Here is a 23,836-nt window from a genome sequence, read left to right on the forward strand (position 1 = left end):
GTGATCTATTACATCAAGGCCAATGAAAATCCCAGCAGAAGCGGAAAGCATGTTTGTATCTAATCATGGCAGAAAGTCAGTCCAAACAGTCCCTTCTCTGTCACTAATCTAAATTTGCTCTAGGTACCTTGCTAGGGGCATATTCAAGGCTGAAGTTGCATTAAAAAAAATAAAATAAAAAAAAAAAAAAAACCAAGACCAAAAAACCAATGCCAAATTATTGTTGGAGGATTTCTATTAAAAACAGGTTTAGGGAAGTTTTAGGAAGGTTCCCAACCCAATGCCCCTGGGTCAGGTTGGGATGGAAGCACGATGCAGCAGCAGTAGCAGGTGGTCTACTGGCTGCAGCACCATTGAGGGTAGCATGCCCAAACTGTGGGCAAATCATCTGCCCCAGTGAATAAAAAACCAGACCATGCAATCTCTTTCTCACCTCACACCCCACGGCTAACTCCAGAGCTGTACTTGGCAGGCAGACACCACAGGGAAAGCTGTGACAACCTTAGCCCTGCCCTCCCAAGCTGGAGTCGCTGTGTAGGGAGGAAAGATGTTGCAGTAGGTACTGGCGATCTACAGGATAAAAAGAATGAAAGAAAATTACTTAGATCTTGATGTGTACATACACTTTAAAAGCAAAAACTGTCAGGATGTCAGTCAAGAAAATGGCTTTCCACTCCACTTGCTTTTCAGCTTTAGGGGGCATTCGACCCTCAGGTGCACTGACACAACTCTGCTTGGGATTTGTGTGAAGGCATCTGAAAGCAGAATGGGGATTTTTGAGCTCCATCTCACAAGGAACTGAGCACCCTTTCAGAGTGGGCCAGTGCTCTCATGTCCACAGGCATCAAATACATGTGCTCAGCACCTTGGAAGGTTGAGACCCAAGAGAAAAACATAAAAGGAATGAACAGATATTTGTGTCTCTAAAAATATGAACGTTATCTACCTCTCAGAATCCCTGACATAATAATGCTAAATCCACCTGCCGCTATTTACTTAGATGAGCAGTCTTCTGACAGCACTTGTAAAATGACATTGTTACCAGTGCATCCACACTTAGTTATTACCTTTTTGTGGTCAGGTTTACACAAAGTTGAAGAGGTTCAGCCACACAACCCTTTTCAGTTGCACCTTCACTATACTATCTAGGAAGCCAAAGCTTACCCAGACAGTATATATAAAACTGAAACAAGAACTGAATTTATGCTATTTCTCTTCTTTTCTTCTTCCTTAGTATCTGAAGTGCAATGTTTGATCACTACAAATTTTTTATATGTAAAGTAATTTTATCAATTTACCACAGGTCTTAATTTTCCTGCTAAACCAGGAGATTGTTAGGGTGTGGGCTCAGCTAAGAAAAATCTTACGTTAAATCAGGAATTTTGCTGGACAGTGGTTCTTAAGCACTTACTTGTCAGAGACAGCTCTGGCTTTGAGCAATGCAGCTGTGTAACATATTGTTGCTGATTTTGGTAAACTTATATCTGTAGAAAAAAAAGGAAAAAAGAAAACACTTGAAAACTTAAAAGTGAGCAGAAAGAAAAGTATTTGATTGATACTTAAGAGTAAGCATGACATACACAAAATTAGTATGCAAACTCAGAATACTTTCTCTTCTTGGGACTTAACGCTGCCACATCACATTAGTTTTTAAATTTTCACCTGATATACAGGCTTTAAAATGTGTGTTAATGACCACTGGAACTGGTGTTTAAACAGCAACTGGGCTCATTAGAGAACTAATTTAAAGAGTGACATGATAGAGACATAATGAAAGAATTTGTTACTCCATACATAAATGTATAGATAACTTGGCATACCTGAATTTTTCCATAGTTCACAAGGTATCTAGGTAATAGCTGAGGGCTATCTTACTCACTCTCAATGTTTTCACTGAGAAGCAGTTGTCTAATATGAGTATGTGGCAGCTATACAAGTTAAGACAGCTATTCAGGTAATAATGGATTTGACTTGTAAGCAACCAACCAGTAGATTGATTGAAGTTAAAGATCAACAGTAAAATAAGGTGTTTTGCCTCTTAAGAAAATATTGGACCAAAACACACATTCACCAGATACTCTCTGGCCATTTTATCCTGTTCCAGAGGCACACAGGAACCATAAACCTGAATTAATCCATTAGTTACCTTAATTTATACTTGTTTTCTACCAGCAAATTGGCACAATGCATTCAAAAGATAGAGAGAAATGCTGTTTAACAGACTTGAGTGATATATTTGTTCTCACTGTTACAGAGAATTGACTTTCATATTTTTAATCTCATGGTGTGACCCTTGGAGATGTCCTGTGCAGGGCTAAGAGCTGGACTGAATGATCCTTGTGCATCTCTTCCAAATCAGCTTATTCTGTGATTCCGTGATTCTGTAATCTACCCAGCAGTCACATATTGTCACTGAAATATTCCAGCATTAAAATTTAGAGATTACAGCTACATGAAAAAAAAAACCTAACCACAACAAACCAAACCCACTAAATGCTGGATTCTGCAAACCCTTCTGCACACGCCGATAACTTCTTACAGCAAGCAGCAAATACAGCACAGCAAACACAAGGCACTGAAGTAAGTCCACTGTAAAAGTGAGGAGCGGCTAATCTGACTTTTGTTCTAAGAAACTACCTATCCCTTGGTTTGTCATGAAAGACAAAATTACCATGATAACTTGGTTACTTTTAGGATTAACAGACACTTGTTATTTACTGAACTCATGTGCCTTGCAAGATAGGGCTCCAAAAGGGAGTTAAAGAGGACAAGCAAGTCACATCTCAGCAGTCACCATCCTTCATTATTAATAACCAAGCAACCAGGCACAATGTTGTTCTGTTAGACAGAAAACATTGCCAGAATGACTGAGGTTCTTGGAAAAGGCTACCTGTTAAATCCTATTATCTTTTTATGCACTTCGAGTATGAGATGCACATCTCCTGTTGGAGGCTTCCCTATAATATATTGCAATTATAATTTCACTGGAGTATGTAATTGTAGCGACTAAAGTAATTAAAATCAACAGCATGCAAAGTAGTTTGGATGATAGATATGTTAATTACTCCACTAATAGAAGACAGCTACAGACACAGGCATGAGCATATGTTCAGTGATAGGAAGAGCAAGTATTTCTAAATACATTCAATAACCCTCTATATACCAAGTTTTCCTTAACATCAGGAGTTAAAAGTTGTTTCCAGTGAACAGAAATGCCTTTCAAATATATTAAAACAAAACACAGTATCACAAACCACTATCTTTTAGTAGGCAATAAGTGTTCCTGAGCTGGAAACATCTGTGCATATAGATTGCAAGATGATTCACAATGAACAGCTGGCATCTGTAAAGAAGGGAAATGTGGTGAGATGAGGTAAGGCTCAGACACACCACGTGAGTCCTTTCTGCAAAAGAAATGGGATTTCTCAAAGAATGTTGTCTTCAAATCTGATCACCCATGGTCAAGAACAACAAAAACAAACAGGACTGGACTGGTTTTGTATCAACCAAATGAAATCAAGACTGAGAGAAGATCCAACTGTTTCCTATGCAGACCCACATGGAACACTAGGAGAGGAGAAGGGTTGCTTAGGTAAAGGACAACCTCGGCACAAGAATAAAAAGCTCAGAATTAAATTTAGGCTGGAGATTGGAAGAAAATTTCTGTGAAGTAAACATTTGAGGCAGATTTTCAGGTAGAACAGTGGGCAGACAAACCAACTAATTCTAAGATGGAGCTTGCTCAGCTCATGGAAGGGGCAGTATCATGCAGGGAATGCAACAGCAGGAGCCCTGATTCACCCAGGAGGCCTCTTCCAGTACAATGCTCCTAGAGAGCAAGCAGCACTTGTTTGAGGATAATACTTATAGATCCCTAGCAATGGAAGAAATATAGACAAATGTTCATGTTCGTCACAGAATCACAGAGTGGCTGGAGTTGGAAGCGAGCTCTGGACATCATCTAGTCCACCTGAGACAGCCCTAATAGGTCCATGCCTGCTTGCTTTCACAAAACTTTTTCTTTTTGTTTGCTACATATTAGAACATAAGTATTTGGTCCTGCTATACGCTGGTCTATTACTACAATACTTTAAAATCCTCATATAATTTAGGCTTCATCTCCAAAGCTGCACCCTCATAGTTTAGAGAGAGGCATAAAAACTATGTCTGGTAACAACTCGAATTTAGCAATGGAATCATGTCCAAACTAGCCCTAGGAGATATGTACTCTGTCGGGAACCAAAGCAAAGTTTTAATAAATGACTGTGTTCAGCTCTGTGAGCCATCTGGCAAAATATCTTCACATACACTGTTTCCCACCCTCCTGTGATTACTTGTGGAGCTCCCACAATGTGCTGAAAGATGTGACTGCTATTCTGTTGTCAAATTCATCAAGACATTTTTGCCTAATAGCAACTGATGTGTCAATCTAAAAAAGGCTCTCCTTCTTTCTTATTGCTTGTATCTTTAAACAGAATACAAAAATTTAGACTTAATTTATGAGCCTTTTCTTTTAATAAGCCCCAGTCAGGTATGGGGAGGGTTGGAAAAGTGAATTCCTACTATTCATTTGCTTACTATTCAGTTGCTTATGAAAGACTGATCTGATGGAAAGACGTTATGGATATGCAGAGCATGCCACATATCTAAAATGGTCATGGGATCTATTGTTCTTATAAATTGTAACTAAGGCAAAAAATTATGAATCTGCATATGGAATGATGCAACATCCCCTACCAAGTCATCAGAAGGCTCTAAACATGAAGAGACAGGCATGTTGCAATTGCTTTAGTCATTAATAAATGCAAAAATGTAAGTCACTAATCAGAAATTATTCCCTATTTTGCACAGGTGGTACGAAGAATTGCTTATGGAAAAGACAAAGCACTCTAACAAATAAATATGTGCAGGCTGGATCACTGATGACAGAAGAGAGATACAGTCATCTATAAAGACACAAACATTAAGAAAGAAAGTGAATTAAGCTGATACAAATGGTTAAAAACAAGAGTAATATGATGGAAATCATTAAAGAAAAGTATGAGCTGAACATCAGGGGAAAAACACTATCAAAAAAATCTGATATCCCATTAAAACACTGACTGCATTTTCCCTCAAAATATAGTAGGAACACAACAATGAACATGGTGCTTACAAAAACCATTTCTGATTCTCTGTTCTTCTGGCATTCTTCCTCAGTGGTGGGAAACACCCGAATCCAACACACACAGCCACTATGTTAAGGGCTGGATTTTGGCCCTCGATAGAATAGGGAGACCATTCCAGCACATACCAGAAGTCTTTACCTTGCCGTGACCACAACTAAAACTTACACTGTTGAGTTATGGAAAGATTTACAACTGCTGATTTCGAACATTTCATATGCCACTCTTGCTGACATGTATATCAGTGACCAAGCAGGTGTCAGCCACTTTAACTTGACTGAGTTCAATCCTAAATGCCTGTGGAGGGGAAGGAATAATTTCACCTAAAGAAAGTTAAAGAGAGCAAGACTAGTATAATTACTTTAGTCTTTTTGTGCTTTTGCACAAATAGGAGAAACAAAAAACCCCACAGAATCATATGGCAAAAAAAAGAGACCAGATGGTATAAACAGACATAGAACTGATGCTGAGACCTAGCTGGAGTGACAAGTGATTTTGATATGGAGGAAAGAAATTAGTTCTTACAAGCAGAAGCTGGAAAATATGTGATAGGAACAAAGATAAACTATTCTCTTGATATTACTGTTACACAAACTGGAGGTCTTGATTTGCATCTCTTGGAGAAGGTAGATTAGGTTTTGGTAGAATCTTAACGTAGAGGAACTCTCTTAAGATACCTCTTTCCAAGAAACAAAAGGATTATAAAAGACTGTGTATGAAGTAATGGCTGCTTCCATACTGCCACTTGCTACATCTTTAACTCTGAAGAAAACTCTTCCTTGCCCTCAGAACACCTACCCAGCTAGCTCCACCAGGTAGAATACCTCCAAACTGTCAAATATAAACATGGCAAGTAACGAAACTATCTACAGAATCCCTGTCAGACCATAGCTAATGTAACTGAAGGCTGCATGCAATTGCTTCATCAATCTGCAACTCTCTACAAAAGGACTGCCTTCAATATAAATAGAATTTATATGCATAATCTGCAAGGACAAGAAGAAATTGGACATAAGGGGGCAGAGAAAAGAGTAGTCCTGAATAGGCCACATTTTAGAAAAGTAATTTCTCTGTGTTAACTGTTTGGATTTCACTAAGTTAAAAGTATTCCAAGAAAAAGAAGTCTGTTTCTAAAGTGTTTCTTTGAAGGCCCGCATTTTGATATAACACTAATTTAAAGTAGGATTCTGCTAAGTAAGCTGTTAACAAATAAAGAAGTGTCAAAGTGTAGAGCAGAATGAGATCTTCTGTATTTAAACCCCATTTTCTTTCTATGTGTTCTTTGCTCTAAAATATCTTCTCAAGTGAACTCTGTATTTGGGACTCTGGCATGGTAACATGATCTTTTTCCTTCTCTGCAAAGGGGTATGTGAGAGAACAATCTGTATAAGGTGTTCATCCTGTAAACCAGAAGGCTTATAGTCTCACTGGAAAACACTGTACTTTTAAAAAATGAAAGCAAGGACAGGTTTCGAGAGGAACCATTGCATTACTAAGATTAAATACACAGCATCCATTCTTTCAAAATCTGACTTTAAACTGCCAGAAAAGTCTGAGTTTTCACACAGTGCCCAGGTTATCACTTAATATCTATCAAAGCAACTGGCTGTCCAGGGAAATTAATAAATCAGTTGCTCTAAGCATCACTACAAGCAGACCAACTCCCTCAGCCATAACTATTGCTGCTGTAAATAACACGGATATGTGTTAAATCAGAGCCAAAAAATATTTTCAGAATTCAACAATATTTAGGTCATCCTCACTCTATTGACAGACACTGAACTCTGAAACCATAATGATGTAGCTCAGCAACAGTGCATGCTGTTCCACTAATGAGACCCTTTTTCCATGAATAATGAGTATGGACATCAGCTCTGTTGCCAGGTACATAATATAAACACAGTTTAACACATGACTTTTGGTAAAGCAGTGCATCTGCTTGCAGAGGCTGAGATTTCACATGATGTGGTCCAATATTTTAGCCTAGGGAGGGAGCAGACTGCTCAAGGAAATAATTTGTTCATATGTTATCAAAATACAATAAATCAGGTTTGGTCTTAGTCAAAAAAAAGCAGAGGAATGGGACCAACAGAAACTGCAGATAGGAAAGTATAAATGAGTTCAGTGTTTTATATTCCAATAAATCTTACAACACATGAAGCTGATGAGTTCTAAAATGAGCTGAGACTCCCTGAGACAGGCCTTCTGAGACTCATGAACTGTAAGGGTTATACTGCTTAAGCCTGTGTCTGCTGAGTCCTTGTGCATACCTAGTGCATACGCATACCATACCGAAGTGTGAGTTGAAACTGCATGTGTTCAAACAGCTGAACTAAGAGCTTTATTTTTGAAAGTCTCATTTGTTCTGACTCTATAAGATGCTTTTGAGAAAATGGAACACGCTTTCAAGTTTTATCAACTTCCATGAACATAAAATGCTACCATGGTATTGTTTAAAATCAGGGATCAGTGCTTCAGTATGCCAAAGTAGAGCTCGCACTGGAGTTTAGTCTTGAGATTTGAGAAGGCATGGCTTAATACCCTGTTCTGTCACAGTTCTGCTATTTCCCAGGACTATTACCTCATAACTACATTCAAGACTAGAAGGTGCCAACAAACTGCAATGCCTGGAGAATAAAAACTGGCATTTCTACTTACATGCTTTTTAACATGGAAAAACAAAGAACATAGGGATCTCTCCCAGTGTCACAGGAATTACTGAAATACAAGGAGCTACTAGAAAGACTCTGATGTTAGCACTTTAACTGCCAATTTCATCAATCAGACTAAGTACAACCAAGATCTCTCCCAGAGTCATTACTGCTACTGAATGGCAGTATTCAAGGGCCTGGGTGACATTTTGATCTCTGCTTAGAATGATTTGACTCCAAAATGAGTTGAAAACATTCCAGACTGGACTGGCAGCAGTGATGAGCACTAACGTTGCTTGTAATCAGCTGTGTATTTATCTTTTTTTAAATCTCTGCCACAGTCTACTGCAGGAGTCTGAAATCTGGCAGGATGATCATGTTAGCACAAGCCAATGGTCTATTATGAGCCTCATTTAAATTTATCTTAACTTCCTAAGTTATAAGGCATTAGAAGAAAGCAGTTAGCACATAGCCAGTGGGAGCTTCTGCATTTTTCTTGCCTATACCCTCCAAAGATTCTTTGCTCAACAAGTATGGGTCCAAGTACATTAAGTAATCCAAGGAACATGCACCATCCCCTTGTCATGGTTCTGAGGGATGATATGGGCCCAGGTACTGGGGCTGACAGTGAGAAGCCTCTGTCTGTGTGAGCTGCTGTTCTGCTTTTTGGTACCCAGGCAAGGCAACAGAGAATTACAAATGAAGAGGAGGCAGAAGCCACAGAGAAAAGGGAAGATGGAAAAGATGTTAAGACAGTAGCTGTAAAGTGGATGGAGATATATCTTGACCATCACTGCCCTGAAGAGAAGATTTGGATAGGTGGTAAGGAAAAGCAGAAGAATGGAGCTGAGAATGAGCAGTACTGGCTGAACAAGGAGCCTCTGGTCGGAAGTGGGAGCAATTAAAAGCTAAAACTGAGCATGCAGAAGAGAAGACAATTCAGTAAGCAAATGTGACAGAAGACCAGCCAATTCCTTAAAAGAATCCATGAGAAAGAGTGTCCAAAGCACTGTGCATTATAGGCTTCAGTGTCCATATTGGTAGGCATTTATACAACAGTAGCTCAAATAATGTCCATCCATCTTTCCAAAACTGTAGATGTTGCAAATCTTAAAATCTTTGCTCAAAGAACACCAGAGATACTAAGAGCTAGCAATTAAGAACATTTTAAAGGCTACAAGATCAACCTAGCAAAAGAGTTAATTAAGGCTACATAGGTTTCACTTGTCAGCTATTTGATACATCCAGGTTATGATCTCATTTTTAGTTATATCATGATATAATATTCCTTTCATAAACTCTCATAACCCAGTGCACAGAGTGACACTTTTCTGAGGATGAATGAGGACTGTGTAGTAACACAACAGGAAACTGACAGCTGTAGGTTCCCTGATTCACTTGATGCAGAACTTGGGATGTGGCTGCTGAGTAAGCCAGGGACTGCAGTAAGAGGAGGAGGAGTGGCACTGTGCAGGCTGATGAAGGCTGCTCTACAGATGGATTGTATTCCTGTTTTTGTCACCAAGCTTTTACACAATACAAGAAAAACGCAGTAAATTTAGACTAAACAACGTATGCCAGTTGGTGATTCTCACTCTGCATCTCCGAAATCCTGGCGTCTTGAATTCAAGTTCGAAGAGCTAGAGCTGCAGCAGCTGTGATTTGGACATGAAAACAGTTGCAGTGCTGCAAAAACCAATGTCTACTGAAAAACAACAAAAAATTAATACAAGTCCACCTAGTCTTCTGAGCTTTCCAAGTTTTCCGTTTAAGACATGAAGTCTGCTACTCACTAGACTACTGTGAAGTTAAATCAATGCTTGTAAAGCACTTGTATGCTACTAAGTCAACATTCACAGGTAAGTCTACAGGGGCACTGATAATCTTCTCTTCAGAAAATGTTTGAATAGCATGCAAAAAAAAGTCTGCGAAACCTAAACAGTCATTCTTTAAAAATCAACAGAAAGCAAAGAAAGCACAGAGGAGCTTCTAGTGAGTGCCATCACCCTGTACAATGATTTAAGGATGTGTTGGCAGAAAAAATGCACAGTATTTAATCTTTGGACAAAGGATTGTGTAAGGGCATGTATGAAGCTCATGCCAATCAATTTAATTACAGTGTTTCCTAAATTTTAAGAGTTTGATTTAAATACATTTCTTCTGTGTGTATCACCTAGAGAAAATACAAATACATATTTGAACTTACCATCATATTTTGCTAAGACTGCCTGGACATCTGCATATGCTTGCAGTTCCAACAAAGCCTCTAGCAGGTTTTCATGGATGTTGAACATGCTGAGCAGGGGAAACTCCTTCATCAACTACAATCAATAACATATGAAAGGGTTAGATTATTAAAATGGAGAAGGATTTCTTGTTCAAAATGCACTGAAATAGCTGGCACCAAGTTAAAACTCCTCAGTTCCCCTTGCTCTTAGTGCTTTCCCAGAGTTCACTATTATTTCAGAAATTTCTGAGTTCATATGGATACTAGGTCAGGTTCTTGTCAAGACATGCTTGTATAGGATGAAATTAGTCAAAGCCAACAACCCAGCTATCTGAACACATAACTCTCCTTCAATGAACAGGCTTCTTCAAAGCGAGAAAGAGTTATTGTTCTGGGAGAGAATCTTCAACAGCATAGCTCCAGTGTATCAGTAGTAAGTCATCCAGCATCTCTCTGGTATATTAGTGGAAAAAACAGAAAACACATTGAAAAACCACTATGACGTCACATGAGAGAAGCTTATATATATGCAACCATATTATCAAGTATGTGATACCAGGATTTGTAACTGTAAATACTTTAGAACACAACTGCAATTGTGGCCACTATAAAAAATAAGAAAAAGAGAAAGAAAAGAAAAGGCAGCGACAATAGGAAAGGTAAAGTTTATGCAAATCAAACACCATAACTAAGGAATCCATCTTGTATGACAAACTGAATGAAATATAGAGTTAAAATCATCTAATCTTTTCACATGTAAGTGCTTTTACTTCATGAACTAAGCCTTTAAGAAATACCAGGGATTTGTTTTTAGATATCCTGAGTTTCAATCCCTGCATAGAATCAAATGACTGAAGCTGATCTCTATTGCATCTCTTTTTCTAAGTCACACTTTTAAGAAGCACCCATGTTTTTTACTGCAGAATTGATTAAACAATATTTTTTATTGTCAGAGTGATTCTGTAAAGAACTGAAGTGTTAAAAGATCCTTGCTTCCTTGTGTCCCCTTTAAGGCTGTTTAACTGCCTACATGATGTAGATTCAGCACAAAAAAGTCCCCGACAGTGAAGAACTGGGGTAGCTGATATTACCACTGCTGATATTATTTTTCAGGAACTTGCAGGGAAACACTAAAATTTACAATCTCTCTGATAGGGTTTATGAGAAAAGAAATACTGCAACATGCCAAGTAAAGAATATGATCCAAGGTCAGCCTTGCTCTACTTGAAAATAGTAAGCCAGATCTGAAAACTCTGACACTTGATAAACCTACCTTTCAAGATGTAAACAGCAAAACTGATGAGAACCAGAAAATCTTAATCTCACAAACAGATAAGATAAACAAAAATAAAAAGTACTGAAACAAGAGGGATGGATATTCACCAAGAACTTCAGAAATGAGAAACAGGTAATGCACTGGAGTGTCTTCACTCTGTTAAGAAAGAGACCTTAACAGAGAAGCAAAACACAGAGAATTCCTGTCTTGTGAATTGGTCTGCCATAAGCTAATGGAAGAACTATTCTGACCTTAAGACTCTAAACTTGTCTGTCTGGAACAGCATTGATTTTGCTGCAGTTTGAGGATTATTAGATGAAAGGCAAGGATGGCAGTGTTTTGTTTAACTGATTATATAAATTTCTGGCAAGAATCAGGATCACTGAGAGAGCAGTTGAAAGAGGTCACTGAACTTTTCATGTTAATGGCATGGGGATGGCCATAAACTCCCAGTTTGGTAGGAGCTGAACCTGTGAAAAAGAACACAAACAAAACTGCATAGTTCTCAGGTTTTTCTCCCCCCTTAAAAAAAAAAAAAGACCACAGATCTTGATGCTCATCTAGGTTAAGTCAAAGGACTTGAGAATAAATAAAAAGTTTTAACTCATTGTTCATGAAGAAAAGTAAGTGCAGGTGAAAATTCACATAGTTGGATTCATTAGTTAAAGATCCATCACTGAGTCTATTTCTCTTCATTCTTGTCCTTAGTATTGGATTTTTAAGACAGGAAGCTACTATTTGGCAGGAAAGAGCATGACAGAATCTGGCACTACCTAAATGTGATTTAAAGTTCAGAATGAACATCTTGTGAAGAAACCCCTCTAAGGGATTAAGAAAGATTATCCCTGCTCATTGAGAATGAATAACGGCTGGCAAAATAACATTCCCTCCATCAGTGAAGAAAAGGGAAGAGCTGCAGCTAGTTACAGATGTACTCTGGCCAGTAAAAGCTCTTACTCCGATTCTCCGCCTCTCACTGACATCACTCACTGATTTTTTTTTTTTTTGCTATTTTAATTAGGTTCTGTCAGAGTGATAAACCCTGTCTCAGACAGCAGAGGAATAAAGGTCACTGTCTGGACTGCCAGGACTACAAACTGACAAGTGTTAATAAAGGTTTCATCTGGGAAAGGTCGAGTACTGCAAAGTCCAACCCAGTAATACTGAACTCAGTTAATACTGCAGCCTCAAAACACCTCTAAGAGACCACTCAGCTATTTGAACACTGACTGTGCATAAATGACAGCATGTTTGCTATTAAAAAAAGAAAAAGAAGACATGAACTCATTTCTCTGTCATATCTGGATGTAGAGTATCTAGTTTTTGCTGCAAATAATTTCCAGTCACAGTAAAAATTTGTTTATTTAGAAACTTGCCAGAAAGTAAAGCCACTTGGATGGAAGAATATTATGACAGGTCATCTTTCAGGTCTCATAGTGAAAGCAAACACTGGGGAAGAAAAAAACAGCCACACAGGTCTGGTGACTGGTCAGGGCAGGCCACATACTGGGTCATGCTGAGGAGCAATGGGGAGCAGACTGAGCTCTCTCCCCTCCCTAGCAGATGGAGGGGGAGCTGGTTCCTACTCCACACAGAGATGTAAAGATGGGCACATTATCCCTGAACACAAGACGAAAAACACACCCTCAAGTTCCCCAGATCCATACATCACTGATCTCTAATCTGGCCTCCAGTTTAAGAGGCAGAGACATCCCTTTGCACCCAAAGATTTATTTTCTGCAAAGTTACAGACCAATATTTGCCAAATCACTTGGCTTATAAATTTTAATTATTTTTACTTCCTTACTGTAACCTGAGAAATACTTTCATTTGCGTGGCAAGCACTGCACTTGAAGACAAGATGAAGGCTCTGCTATCATCTTTCTCCACACCTTCAGACCTCAAGAAACAGCCATCAAATTGAGCACTCAAGATTTCTTGAACCACAGAGCCACTACAGCATTTTACATATACACTACTTAGGACTAAAAATGCCATTGTAAAATTCCAGTTAGTTGGTTTCTTGCCTGGCATTAAACAGAAGTGTTCCATTGAGCTAAACTCATTTTCACACCGTGTGAAAACAGAACCCACATGGCTATAAATGTATTCCCTCCTTACAACATGAGGATATTCAGATGGCTGTTGAAAATATTATGCAAAATCTATATTTCCAAGGATTTTACTTTGAACTTGTATTGGTCAAAATACCTTCTAGTGATCAAAGTCAGCCCTGGAGCTGGGTTAGTACATATTCTGTTCCAATTCTTCTGTGTGTTTGGGGGGAAATAGGTACAGGTATAGAAAGTGGAGCTGCTTTTCTTTGAAAGATTCATTTGGTATACTGCAAATACACAGAAAAGGTAGCTTTTGCAGATATTTCAGTTTTAATTTTTTAGATAAATAATATTTTGGGAGTATAAGTTTGCAGATAAATTCTGGAAGTAAGTCTGACACAGTCAGGTATGTGAGCACTAGTCCCAGAAGCACCCTATTCCCAAACTCACTTCAATTCACATTGCAGGGTGTAGGTTCAATGATTTTGTGATATGAAAAAAATGATGATCACAAAAAATGCTTTATGGCAAAAGGAAATCTCCGTCTGATTTTTGGGATGAGGAACAAGTTTTATCTCCTAAAGGACATTTATTGAAGAAGATTCCCTTCCCTGAGAATATTTCAGTTATCGGCATTTTCATTTAGATCTAATTTTTTTAAACATTTTAAAGGAATGTAGCTTTAATGCCTGCATCTATTATTCTCCCTGTGACAACATTAACATTATGAATCAATTAGCCAAGAAACATTATTTGTGTAGAAACCCACTATAACCTTCAGCTTATGCCTACAACTAGACCCCAGGACTCAAGGGCATACAAAGGTGGACAATTGTTACAGCGGGGATTACTGTAACACGCATATATCAAACCAGGAGTCCCGTGGAAAAAGAAATATCTATGGACAGATTCTTGATAGATGTTTCAGAGATGTTTATTTCTCCAGCCGCATGGCCGGGGCTCAGCTCAGGAACTCTGCAGTCACGGGACCCCGGGACCTTTTGCTCATCCCGGGGAACACAAACCAATCCATGGGGAACGAGGCTGACAGGGGCAGGGAAACCCCGTGTCTCTCCCCCCCAGGGCCCCTCCCCCAGGGCCCCATGGCAGGGTGAGGGACCCCAACATCTCCCCCGTTTTATTTTAATAAAATGAGAATGAAAACAACTGGATAAACATAACAAGAACAGTTTCAAAACAAAACAAGCCACTCTCCTGAGTCTTTAAATGTCCAAACAGATTCTCTGGAACATCTTACGGCTGACAGAAGGGAGACAGAACTTTCTGAACATGCTTTGTGGGGAAACTGAGGCAGGATAGGGCTTGATTTCTTCCCTCCCCCTTTTCATCCCCCCATCGGCATTGAAGAGGAATTGTAAGGAAATGGAACTGTATAAGGAAGCCATGGGGTGAAAAACGGATTAGGAATAAACTGGGGATAGGGTAGACTTAGGAAAGGGTTTATATTGGGTATAGGGTAAAAGGGGAAATTAGGCTGCGGGTAGGGAAATTGCTGGGATGGATATTGTTTATAATTTTGTGCATAACGGCTGCCTTTGACGGGAATACCCCCAGGCCCAGTAACATTCGCTGCTTGTAAACCCTTCTTTCCTTGCACTATATCAAATTGTACAGCTTCTCCATCTCCTACACTTTGCAGGTAATTTTTAGGGTTATTCCTTTTAATGGCAGTTCTATGGATGAATAAGTCTTCCCCTGTATCATCTCGTGTTATAAATCCATAGTTGTTTTTGACATTGTACCATTTCACAGTTCCTGTGATTTTCGTGGCTACAACGTCTCCTATCACTTGCTTGCGTGTTCGTCGTGGGTGCCGGTCTCGCGTGGCCGCTGCCTCGCTGACTCCGACGTCTCGGCCGGGCCCCCGCGTTGCGGCCGCTCTGCGCTCTCTGCACGGCCCCGCTCCGGTGCGTGTCTGGGCTCTGCGCGGCCCCGCGCTGCCATCGCCGCTGGCTCCGTGGCCTGTGAGTGGTTCCGCTCCGCAGACTCCACGCTGCTTCGAGAGCGGCCCCGTTCCGGCTCCGCGCTGCGCTGCGCGGCTTCTCGTGTCGCTGTGGAAACCGCCGCTTCTCCCTCCACAGGGCTCTCCGAGCCAGTCGCTCAGAGCGGCCTGCCACGCCGATGCCCGCTTCCTGGCTGCTCGTGGCCCACGGCACCCGCGGCGCCTGCGGCGTCGCTCCCTCACTCGCGGCCGGGTGGCCGGGGACCCCGAGACAGGGATGGGGTCCGCGGTAAGGCGCGCGCTCCCGAGGGGGCCGGGCGCATCCAGCGCAGGCACTTCCGCTGGCACGGCTGCGGTCATGCGCTCCCGGGATGGCGGCCGCGCGGTCTCGGCCACGGGAGAAGTATGATCTTCTGCTTTAGGGGTAATGGGACCATACAAATGCTCTTCAAGAGCGTCCCTGATTATAAGATATGCACGGAAAGCTTCGCTTTGATCCCATACCTTATCCCAGATCTCGTTCCAGAAACACCCCTCACAAGATTCAGGAGGTTCGATATCAAAAAGTAAGTCTCGGGAAATATAGGGGAACCTTTTGAAAAGCCACATAAAGAAGTGTTCTACATCTCCCGGTTGCATTACTTTTTTGTTTTGTTGTTCAAGGATTCCTTTTACTTCTAGATACATTTTTTTCTGTGGCTCAGAGAGCCCCATTTCCCACGATTCTTCCATAGTCCAGAGAGAATATCCAAACCAAGATGAGAAGAGAGAGGCCTAGAGTTGTTTTTTACTCACGAATTTCCTCAGGGATCGGTGTCTTGCCCGCATTCTTCCACCAGTTGTTACAGCGGGGATTACTGTAACACGCATATATCAAACCAGGAGTCCCGTGGAAAAAGAAATATCTATGGACAGATTCTTGATAGATGTTTCAGAGATGTTTATTTCTCCAGCCGCATGGCCGGGGCTCAGCTCAGGAACTCTGCAGTCACGGGACCCCGGGACCTTTTGCTCATCCCGGGGAACACAAACCAACCAATGGGGAACGAGGCTGACAGGGGCAGGGAAACCCCGTGTCTCTCCCCCCCAGGGCCCCTCCCCCAGGGCCCCATGGCAGGGTGAGGGACCCCAACAGACAATGAATGATGTTATATATATAACCTGGTGTTGACACATTTCTTCTCCATTTGCATTATGGTTGTATGCATGGTCACAACTTCTATTGGCAGGGCATGCAATTATTCATTGCTTGTACTCCTATTTCTCCACAAACAAACAATAATATTTTCAGATCAATGTATTCAACTGAATGCATTCATAATTAATCTTAAAATAAAGAAACAACAAGCAAACAAGGGAAATTCAGTGCAAACTGTGAAACTGTTACAACCTTAATTCCTAATGCGTATGTTCCTGCAGTGGGTATCTGAAATGGAAAACTCTGGCTCCTAAACGAGGAATGACCGAGGCTGCCATCTTTCAGGTGCAACTATCCACCAAAACTGAAGGACCAAGAACACAGTATGGACAGCACCAGCCTTTTCACAAGTGCTTTGCATAAACTGCTTTCTGGCATATGACCTGTAATCTGTTAACTGAACAAGGTAGGAAAGGTAGAACTCCAAGCCATTTCTGAGTAGAAAAACAGAAGCCTCCATTTCTGTGGGCTTCATTGTCTGCAGATGACCTTTCAGATGTCTACGCTCTGACTGAAGCTCACCCTGGCCTTTTGCAACATGTCACTCCATGTTGACCTTCTGACATCTAACTAGATACACTAATCCTAAGTTGTTCTCCTGGCCAGCTCACCTGTCAAGGACAGAGGGGCAGAAACACTGTCAGCAGACTGAAGTTAGCACTCAAAAAGGCTCTGTTAGCAATGTCAAATGCTTAAAAATTAGTCTAACTCCTGGTCCTAAAAGTGCAAGTCATTCCACCACCGTCTCATTGTGAGTGGATTCCTGTGATGTAAACACTGTCCCAGCTCTTGGAGTTGGAAAATTAATTAAATACACTGGACCTACCTGAATTAAAGTTCTGCTTAATTATAACAAAAGTAGGATTCTGTCAATTCATTAATTTCTTTAAGTGCTGCATTCCTTTTGGTAAATAATCACTGTTCTACTTGGAAGCAGCTCCACAGTTACTCTTTTACAGCTCAGAGGGGATAGGAGCTAAGAAACCAAATCTGTCAGATCCTGTTGTTTTGAAGCTCAGAAATGAGTAGCCAGTAGGATCCTCGTATTTTCCTTGTATGTGGAATTCAGGAAATTTGACAACTTCAGACTGTCAGAAAAGAGACCCAGATCCAGTTTACACTGTGGGATGGCACAGGCTTATAATTTGCCAACATTCAATTTTAAAATTGAATTTAGGCCTAGTTCTGCGTAATATTCAAAGATAATATGACTTCTCTTCAATGTAGGATTAACAATGAGTAAATGAAGTGAAAAGTATCTTACTAAATATGCATACTCTAAGGAAATATGTTAGAACATGCAGCCTTTATGTTCTCTCTTAATTGGAAGATTGAAGTCTTTAGAGCATGACTTAAGTTCTTTAAAGAAGATAATTACAAAATGCTGTTATTTGGACTATGCCGTAAAAATGCATGTCTTTCAGGTATAAAGAGAATTTTAAAGGTAGATGTGGCATGAACCCAGAAGAGCACAAGCTGTTCCAGATTTTACACTTTACTACTAAACAATTACATTATATAAAACTAGTAACAGTGCTAAATTATAATAATGTTTGTTACATCAAATACTAGTAACTCTATAAAGCATGAAAATAAAGTCATTACTTGTAGTCCTGCCCAAAAAAAAAAGCTTTATTTGCATTACAGATTCACAGAATGGTTTGGGTTAGAAAGGACTTTCAGATCATCTTGTTCCAACTCCCCTGCTGAGGACAGGGATACCTTCTACTAGAAACAACCTGTTCATGAAAATTCATATTTAATATATCTAATTCTCCCTGAAACTGGTTACTAAGAGGTGGCAGAAGCAGTAGATAGAAGCAGAATTAATCATTGAAAGAATGTCCCAAAGTACTTTTTTCAGAAACTAACATATTTTTAGAAATGGATTTTTAAGTGAAATTAAAGTGAGGAAATTATCTAGGACCTCAAAAATGAGCTAGCAGATTCCAGAGAGATGGAAAATAATAAAAGTACTATACAAAGTCTCTGAACATGGAGTGATGCAAGATGGTGAACAAAAAGGAGTCCAGGTTACCACGGGTCCTACCAAGACTGTGTGACTATATTCTATCTTAATAGAATGACAACACTGGAAACCTGTAATTTATATGAGAAACATTATTGTAAGTTTAGGCAGTAGTCACCAAATTTCTAGCTTCTGAGGTTCTGGACAGAATCACAATCGTGACTAAAAGTGAGGGGTCTGAGGATGTGAAGTTAAAGGAAGGGATAAACATCATTAGGGGAATCACGGAAGTCTCCATTTTGTTTAAGAGTCCACTGAAATGAGGGATATTCCAACTTGCCCTACCAACTTACCATACCATGTGAATATGTGACCAGATTTCAAACATATGAAAATGTTAAAATCAGCATTTATCACTTGCCATTATTGCAGTGCTTGTGTATCAGAACAAGAATTAACTGAAGATATCACTCTGTGGTGGAGACTGACAAATGTCACCATTCACAAGAGTAGCGCTCTTCTAAAATCTGAGGTAACACTTGGTCTCATTGAACTAAGTACTCTCCCTTCAAATTTTAATAAAGGGTACTTTAAACAACTGCTACAGATGTTAATAAAGCTAGAATCCCACTCAAGGCAGAGCAGCCTGCCTAACCTGACCTGTGTAACACAAGCCAAAGAGTCTGACTCACCCACCCTTGCCTCAAGCACAGCAGCATTTGGGAGAGACAGACAGTAGCCGTCGATGCAAGCAGCTGCAGAAATTGTGTTGTTAAGTTTCTAGGGATCATAACATCTTTATTAGCAATAAGTACTCTCTTTGTTTCACACAACTTGATAATTTGAGGTGCAGAACACTGTCCTGGCTATGTATTTGTCTTACTCAAAAAGAAATCAGCAATGCACACAAGAATACAGAATTCAATAGAATATTGAATAGAAATCCTTATTCAAAGCTCAGCAAAAGAAGCTGACTAGAAAGTATGCTAGATTTGCAGAACTATCATCCCAGAAAAAATCACTAATACCACTGATCATAAAAAGATAAAAACCAAACCTACCCATATCATTAAAATTGATTTAGTGTGATTGAGTACCCTTCAAGTGACATAACCTCTTAAACCATTTTAGATTCTTAGGGCAGCCCACTTTTCATGCAGCCAATTGATAAGCATGCAGCAAGAGACAACACAAGCTGTTTAGGTGTCCTCTGTGGCATAAAAATACACATTTAGAGACTGCAAGTGAGCACCAAGATGAACACATAAACATTCAACTGAAATATCCTCAGCAAAGTTCTCAGAGCTAAATATGTAAAAGCAGACTTCTAGGTCCTTTATCATGATCTGAAGAGTAATTTCTCAGCAGATACAACTGATATTAGAAATAAAATACACTTTCCTGACCCTTAAAAAGTGGGTTTTTTTCTATCCTTCTCCAGACCTAAGGAAGACCTGGAGACCTTCTTCTCTCCCTAAACCTTACTCATTTCTAAACAAAGTTGCTGAGCATAGAGCAAGTAGCAATTCCACCATGTCTCAGAAATATATACTTATTAAGAACACAAAGCAATCTTTGAGGGAGTGCAGGCTCATGGGGCAGGAGATAAATACACTCTAGAATGAGTTTCTTTCATTTTCTCCCTGAAGGAGGAAGCAATTAAGAGGTTCCACTTGCTTTGTCCACTAGCACACATTCTGCCTGCCACCCTGCTCCTTCATAAACATACATCACCCTTCAATTAAAGCTTGTTCCACAGACCAAATGTTCTCCAGAACAATCTCAAGAAGCTCCAATTAATTGAAAATTCATTTTCTTGCATGGTACATTTTCACCTGTATTTACAGTGACCCAATTAAGAAAAGTGACTGTGTTGGCCTGCTCCTGAATTCAGTGGTGCAGTCACTGATCCAGTTGCCCACAAAGCAGAAAGTGAAGGGACTTTGCATACCCTCCACATCCTCTCTGTTTTCAATCAATGAAAAACACAAAACGCAAACCTAGCACATTCCTGTTTTCTTCCATTGTAATGGTGAGGGAATCTGAAAGGAGCAGATGGAAAGCAGGTGGCACAAAAGGCAACTCTTGCTCATCACCATCACTGGCTTGCAACACTGCCCACAAGGACAGTTCAACATGAAGATTACTCACAGCCACCATTATGGCCTTTCGCCTCTGCACATACTAAATTCTCCAAAATCATTTAGAACGCACTACTTTAAATCCTCCTAACGTAATCAGCACAACAAGTAAAACAACGAGCACTGTAGACTTTCTCCTCAGGGACAGTAAAAGCAATCTAGTTCCCTCACAGACCATATCATGCTCTGTATAAACAATAATAAAGCTGGAATAATTCTGTTGACTACACTGGAGTTATTCCAACAACACACTAATCAAAATGAGATCACAAGTTAATATATACAAATAGTGACAGCTGCTGGTTTCTATAGCAAAATATAGTAAATAATTATCATCAGAAATACAAGCAAAAGCAACACCTATGTATGATTTCATTACATGTTTCCATGGAAACTACAGGTTCATAATTCTCATTAATTCAACTCCACTGAGCGAGTTACATCCAAGCAACAAAGCCAGCAAAAAAATACTCTCTCAAAATCACTCACAGAAGCAACAGAAATTCCTACCCAATTTTTTAAAATTAAAGCACCCTTGATTTTTAAACAGTTTTTTAAATCAGTTTTAAAAAAAACAACCTTGTTTTAAATACCTTCAGTATAATACTAAGAAATATGATTTTTATATCAGCAGTGTATAAAACCATAAAATCAAACTCTTATTTAAGTCACCAACAACTCATTTCCCTTTCATTAAGGTACTTTAAGTAGGATCTCAGTCTTTTCTTACATAAAATTTAAGCAAGACAATCTAATCCATCAGTAATGTCCTCAAGATGGCCTCATATATGCAATGAATTAAACACTCTCAAATATTTTAGTTTTTCAAAGTGGCAAAGACCACTACATCCCAATCATATTTCCCAGATGGTGTCATGAACCTCTTAACACTTCATTTCCATCATGTTCCACATCTTGAGAAACCTGTTTTCAATCTTTCAAACACAAACAGGGCCTCCGCCCTCTGATGCTAGATTCAGCAGTCCCTAGCCAACGTATTCTTCATACTCTTTTTAGGATGAATAAATTCATCTCCTTCCTCATCAATCATGAAGAAACCTTCAATGACAGATTCATGTTCTTCAAACCTCTCCGTAAGTGTACTATTTACGTCTTCTATGAAGAAATGGAGGATATGCATTCATCAGAAATAAGTAGCTCCAAGCCAGTCTAAGAAAAGCATCTGCAAAGCTGACTTGACCCTCATCTTGCTCCCAGTGTACTGGAGCTGTGACCTAGAGTTACTGCTGCTTTTATATTTCCTCTAGAGACTTGCTAATTCTCAGCTCTGCTTGCTTAAAATGAAGAGCTCTAGAGGCATCTAAATTCAGTTCTGAGGATTTGGCTCAGTGTCTGTGTGTGGAAAAAAACAGAATGCTTTGATCTGAGCTGAAACTCTCCAAGATGAAATTCTGTCTTTATACCTCCCTTGTCTCGCATTCAGTCCTTCCATTTTAACAAAATATTCCTGTTGAAGAGTGTTTTCTGTCCTTCAGATGTCTAATAACTGAAGACTTTGGATCTTCCTGTTATTGCTAACTCTCAAGATCCACGTTGTACTTAATTTCAACAATTTTCTATTTTGCTTATAAATTTCAGACAATTTTATCTCTAGTGACAAAATAGGTCATTTGCTAATCAAAGCTCTGCTTCTCACTTTGCATAAGAAATCTAGGACTAGATAGACCACCCAAGTCCCCAAACCAAGTGTTCTGCAAACACAAATATCCATACACATTGACAGGAGCAGAAGAAGGCTTCACAGAGTATCTGTTCCCCATGGCCCTATCTACAAATCATAAAACACATTCAGCAGCCCATAGTAAGCTCCAGAAGTTGGAATAATTATGATGTGTGATATTTGAATGGGAGATTCAAAATTTTATCATTTTTCTGTATTAATGCCAGAACGTAGAATTCCAATGTTTGTCCCAAAACATTTCAGTATTTGTCCCACAGTACTTGTGTAACAAAATTCATGAAGCATCAGCAGAGCTGGCTGGACTGAAAACAATGTTTTTGAAATCAACATTCTCCCAGCTGACCAGAAGAGTGCTAAACCAGGTCTTTCTTCCTCATCCCTCTCTCACACTCCTAGCTGTACAATGGCTGGTTTTTTGACAAGCTCTTTTTCAACACCTCTGTCTGGGATTCTAGTGATTCTGGAGACTGAGAGTTGTGTGACTGAAGAGTCCCAGCAAGAGTCAGGAAAATAAGTTACTCACCACTTACCATCTGGCAGATATTTAGGATGAGAACCTGCATTATTATAGCGAACTCTGCTCAATGCTTTCAAAAAATACTCATGAGTGCTCCAGTTCCAGAAGAAGATGTTGAGTACTGGATTCCAAGCTGGCAAACACACTTGCCCTACTGCCATTGATGCAAGTGTCTCAGCTCCAGAGAAAGTAATTTTCCTTTTTGTATTAAAATTCCCACTGACTTGCAACAAGAATTTCCCTTTTCACTAGGCAGATTTCGGAACCATTCATCTGAGCTGCCTAAAGCACACTTTACAGGTGCTTCATTCTGGTCTGGGATTTCATTTTGTGCATTTAAAATTTAACACCTGCATCTTAATTTGCAGAACTATGTATCTTTCTGGATTCATCGCTTCCTGTTTTTTTTGTGGGAGCTGGAATATGAAGTGTAAGAAACACAGGAAACTGGGAGGTAGTTTTACCATCATCTACCCAGAGCTGTAGGGCTCCATTCCTCCTTCTGTCACAGATTTGCTACCTCAGGTGATGTAAGTCACCCCCTCAAAGAACTGTGTTCCTAATCTGCATCCTGGGAATATCAATGAAAGAAATGCTGGGCATTCACAGCTACATCTAAGCTTTGAGCCTTCTACATATTTGAAACATATACATTGCCTAATGTGAACAGCTGCCCCTTCTGCCATCTCCAAAATCACTACTGTTCGGGGTTTCAAGTCTGCAGCTTTGTAGCTTACTGATTTATGACTACCAATGGTAGCTCCCCTGCCCACAAAGCCAGAATACAGTCAGCTCCCTTCTCAGAGGGGGTTCAGTTCATTACAGATTCATTACTTGGGGTTTGACTTTTCAGTGATAGGTTTTGCATGAATAAATAACACTGTCCTCATATCTGAATAGTGTAATGCAAACAATGCACAGAGCCAAACTGCAGTTTTGAAGGAGAAAACAGAATACTTAAGATCTGCTT

The 23,836-nt window shown here is 39.8% G+C and overlaps 1 protein-coding gene across 10 annotated transcripts in view; it reads right to left on the bottom strand.

The window, feature by feature from the left end:
- The window catches only part of ST7 (suppression of tumorigenicity 7), a 174,678-nt gene that overhangs the window by 21,514 nt on the left and 129,328 nt on the right, over positions 1 to 23,836 (bottom strand). For all 10 annotated transcript variants that reach the window (XM_068996979.1, XM_068996952.1, XM_068996899.1 and 7 more), the window contains 2 exons: positions 10,023 to 10,137; positions 1,412 to 1,484 (listed from right to left, as the gene is read on the bottom strand). In XM_068996979.1, the coding sequence (XP_068853080.1) occupies positions 1,412 to 1,484; positions 10,023 to 10,137 (188 nt within the window). The remainder of the gene's footprint in view (positions 1 to 1,411; positions 1,485 to 10,022; positions 10,138 to 23,836) is intronic.

This window comes from Aphelocoma coerulescens, chromosome 1A (genome assembly GCF_041296385.1).
Source record: "Aphelocoma coerulescens isolate FSJ_1873_10779 chromosome 1A, UR_Acoe_1.0, whole genome shotgun sequence".
NCBI lineage: Eukaryota > Metazoa > Chordata > Aves > Passeriformes > Corvidae > Aphelocoma > Aphelocoma coerulescens.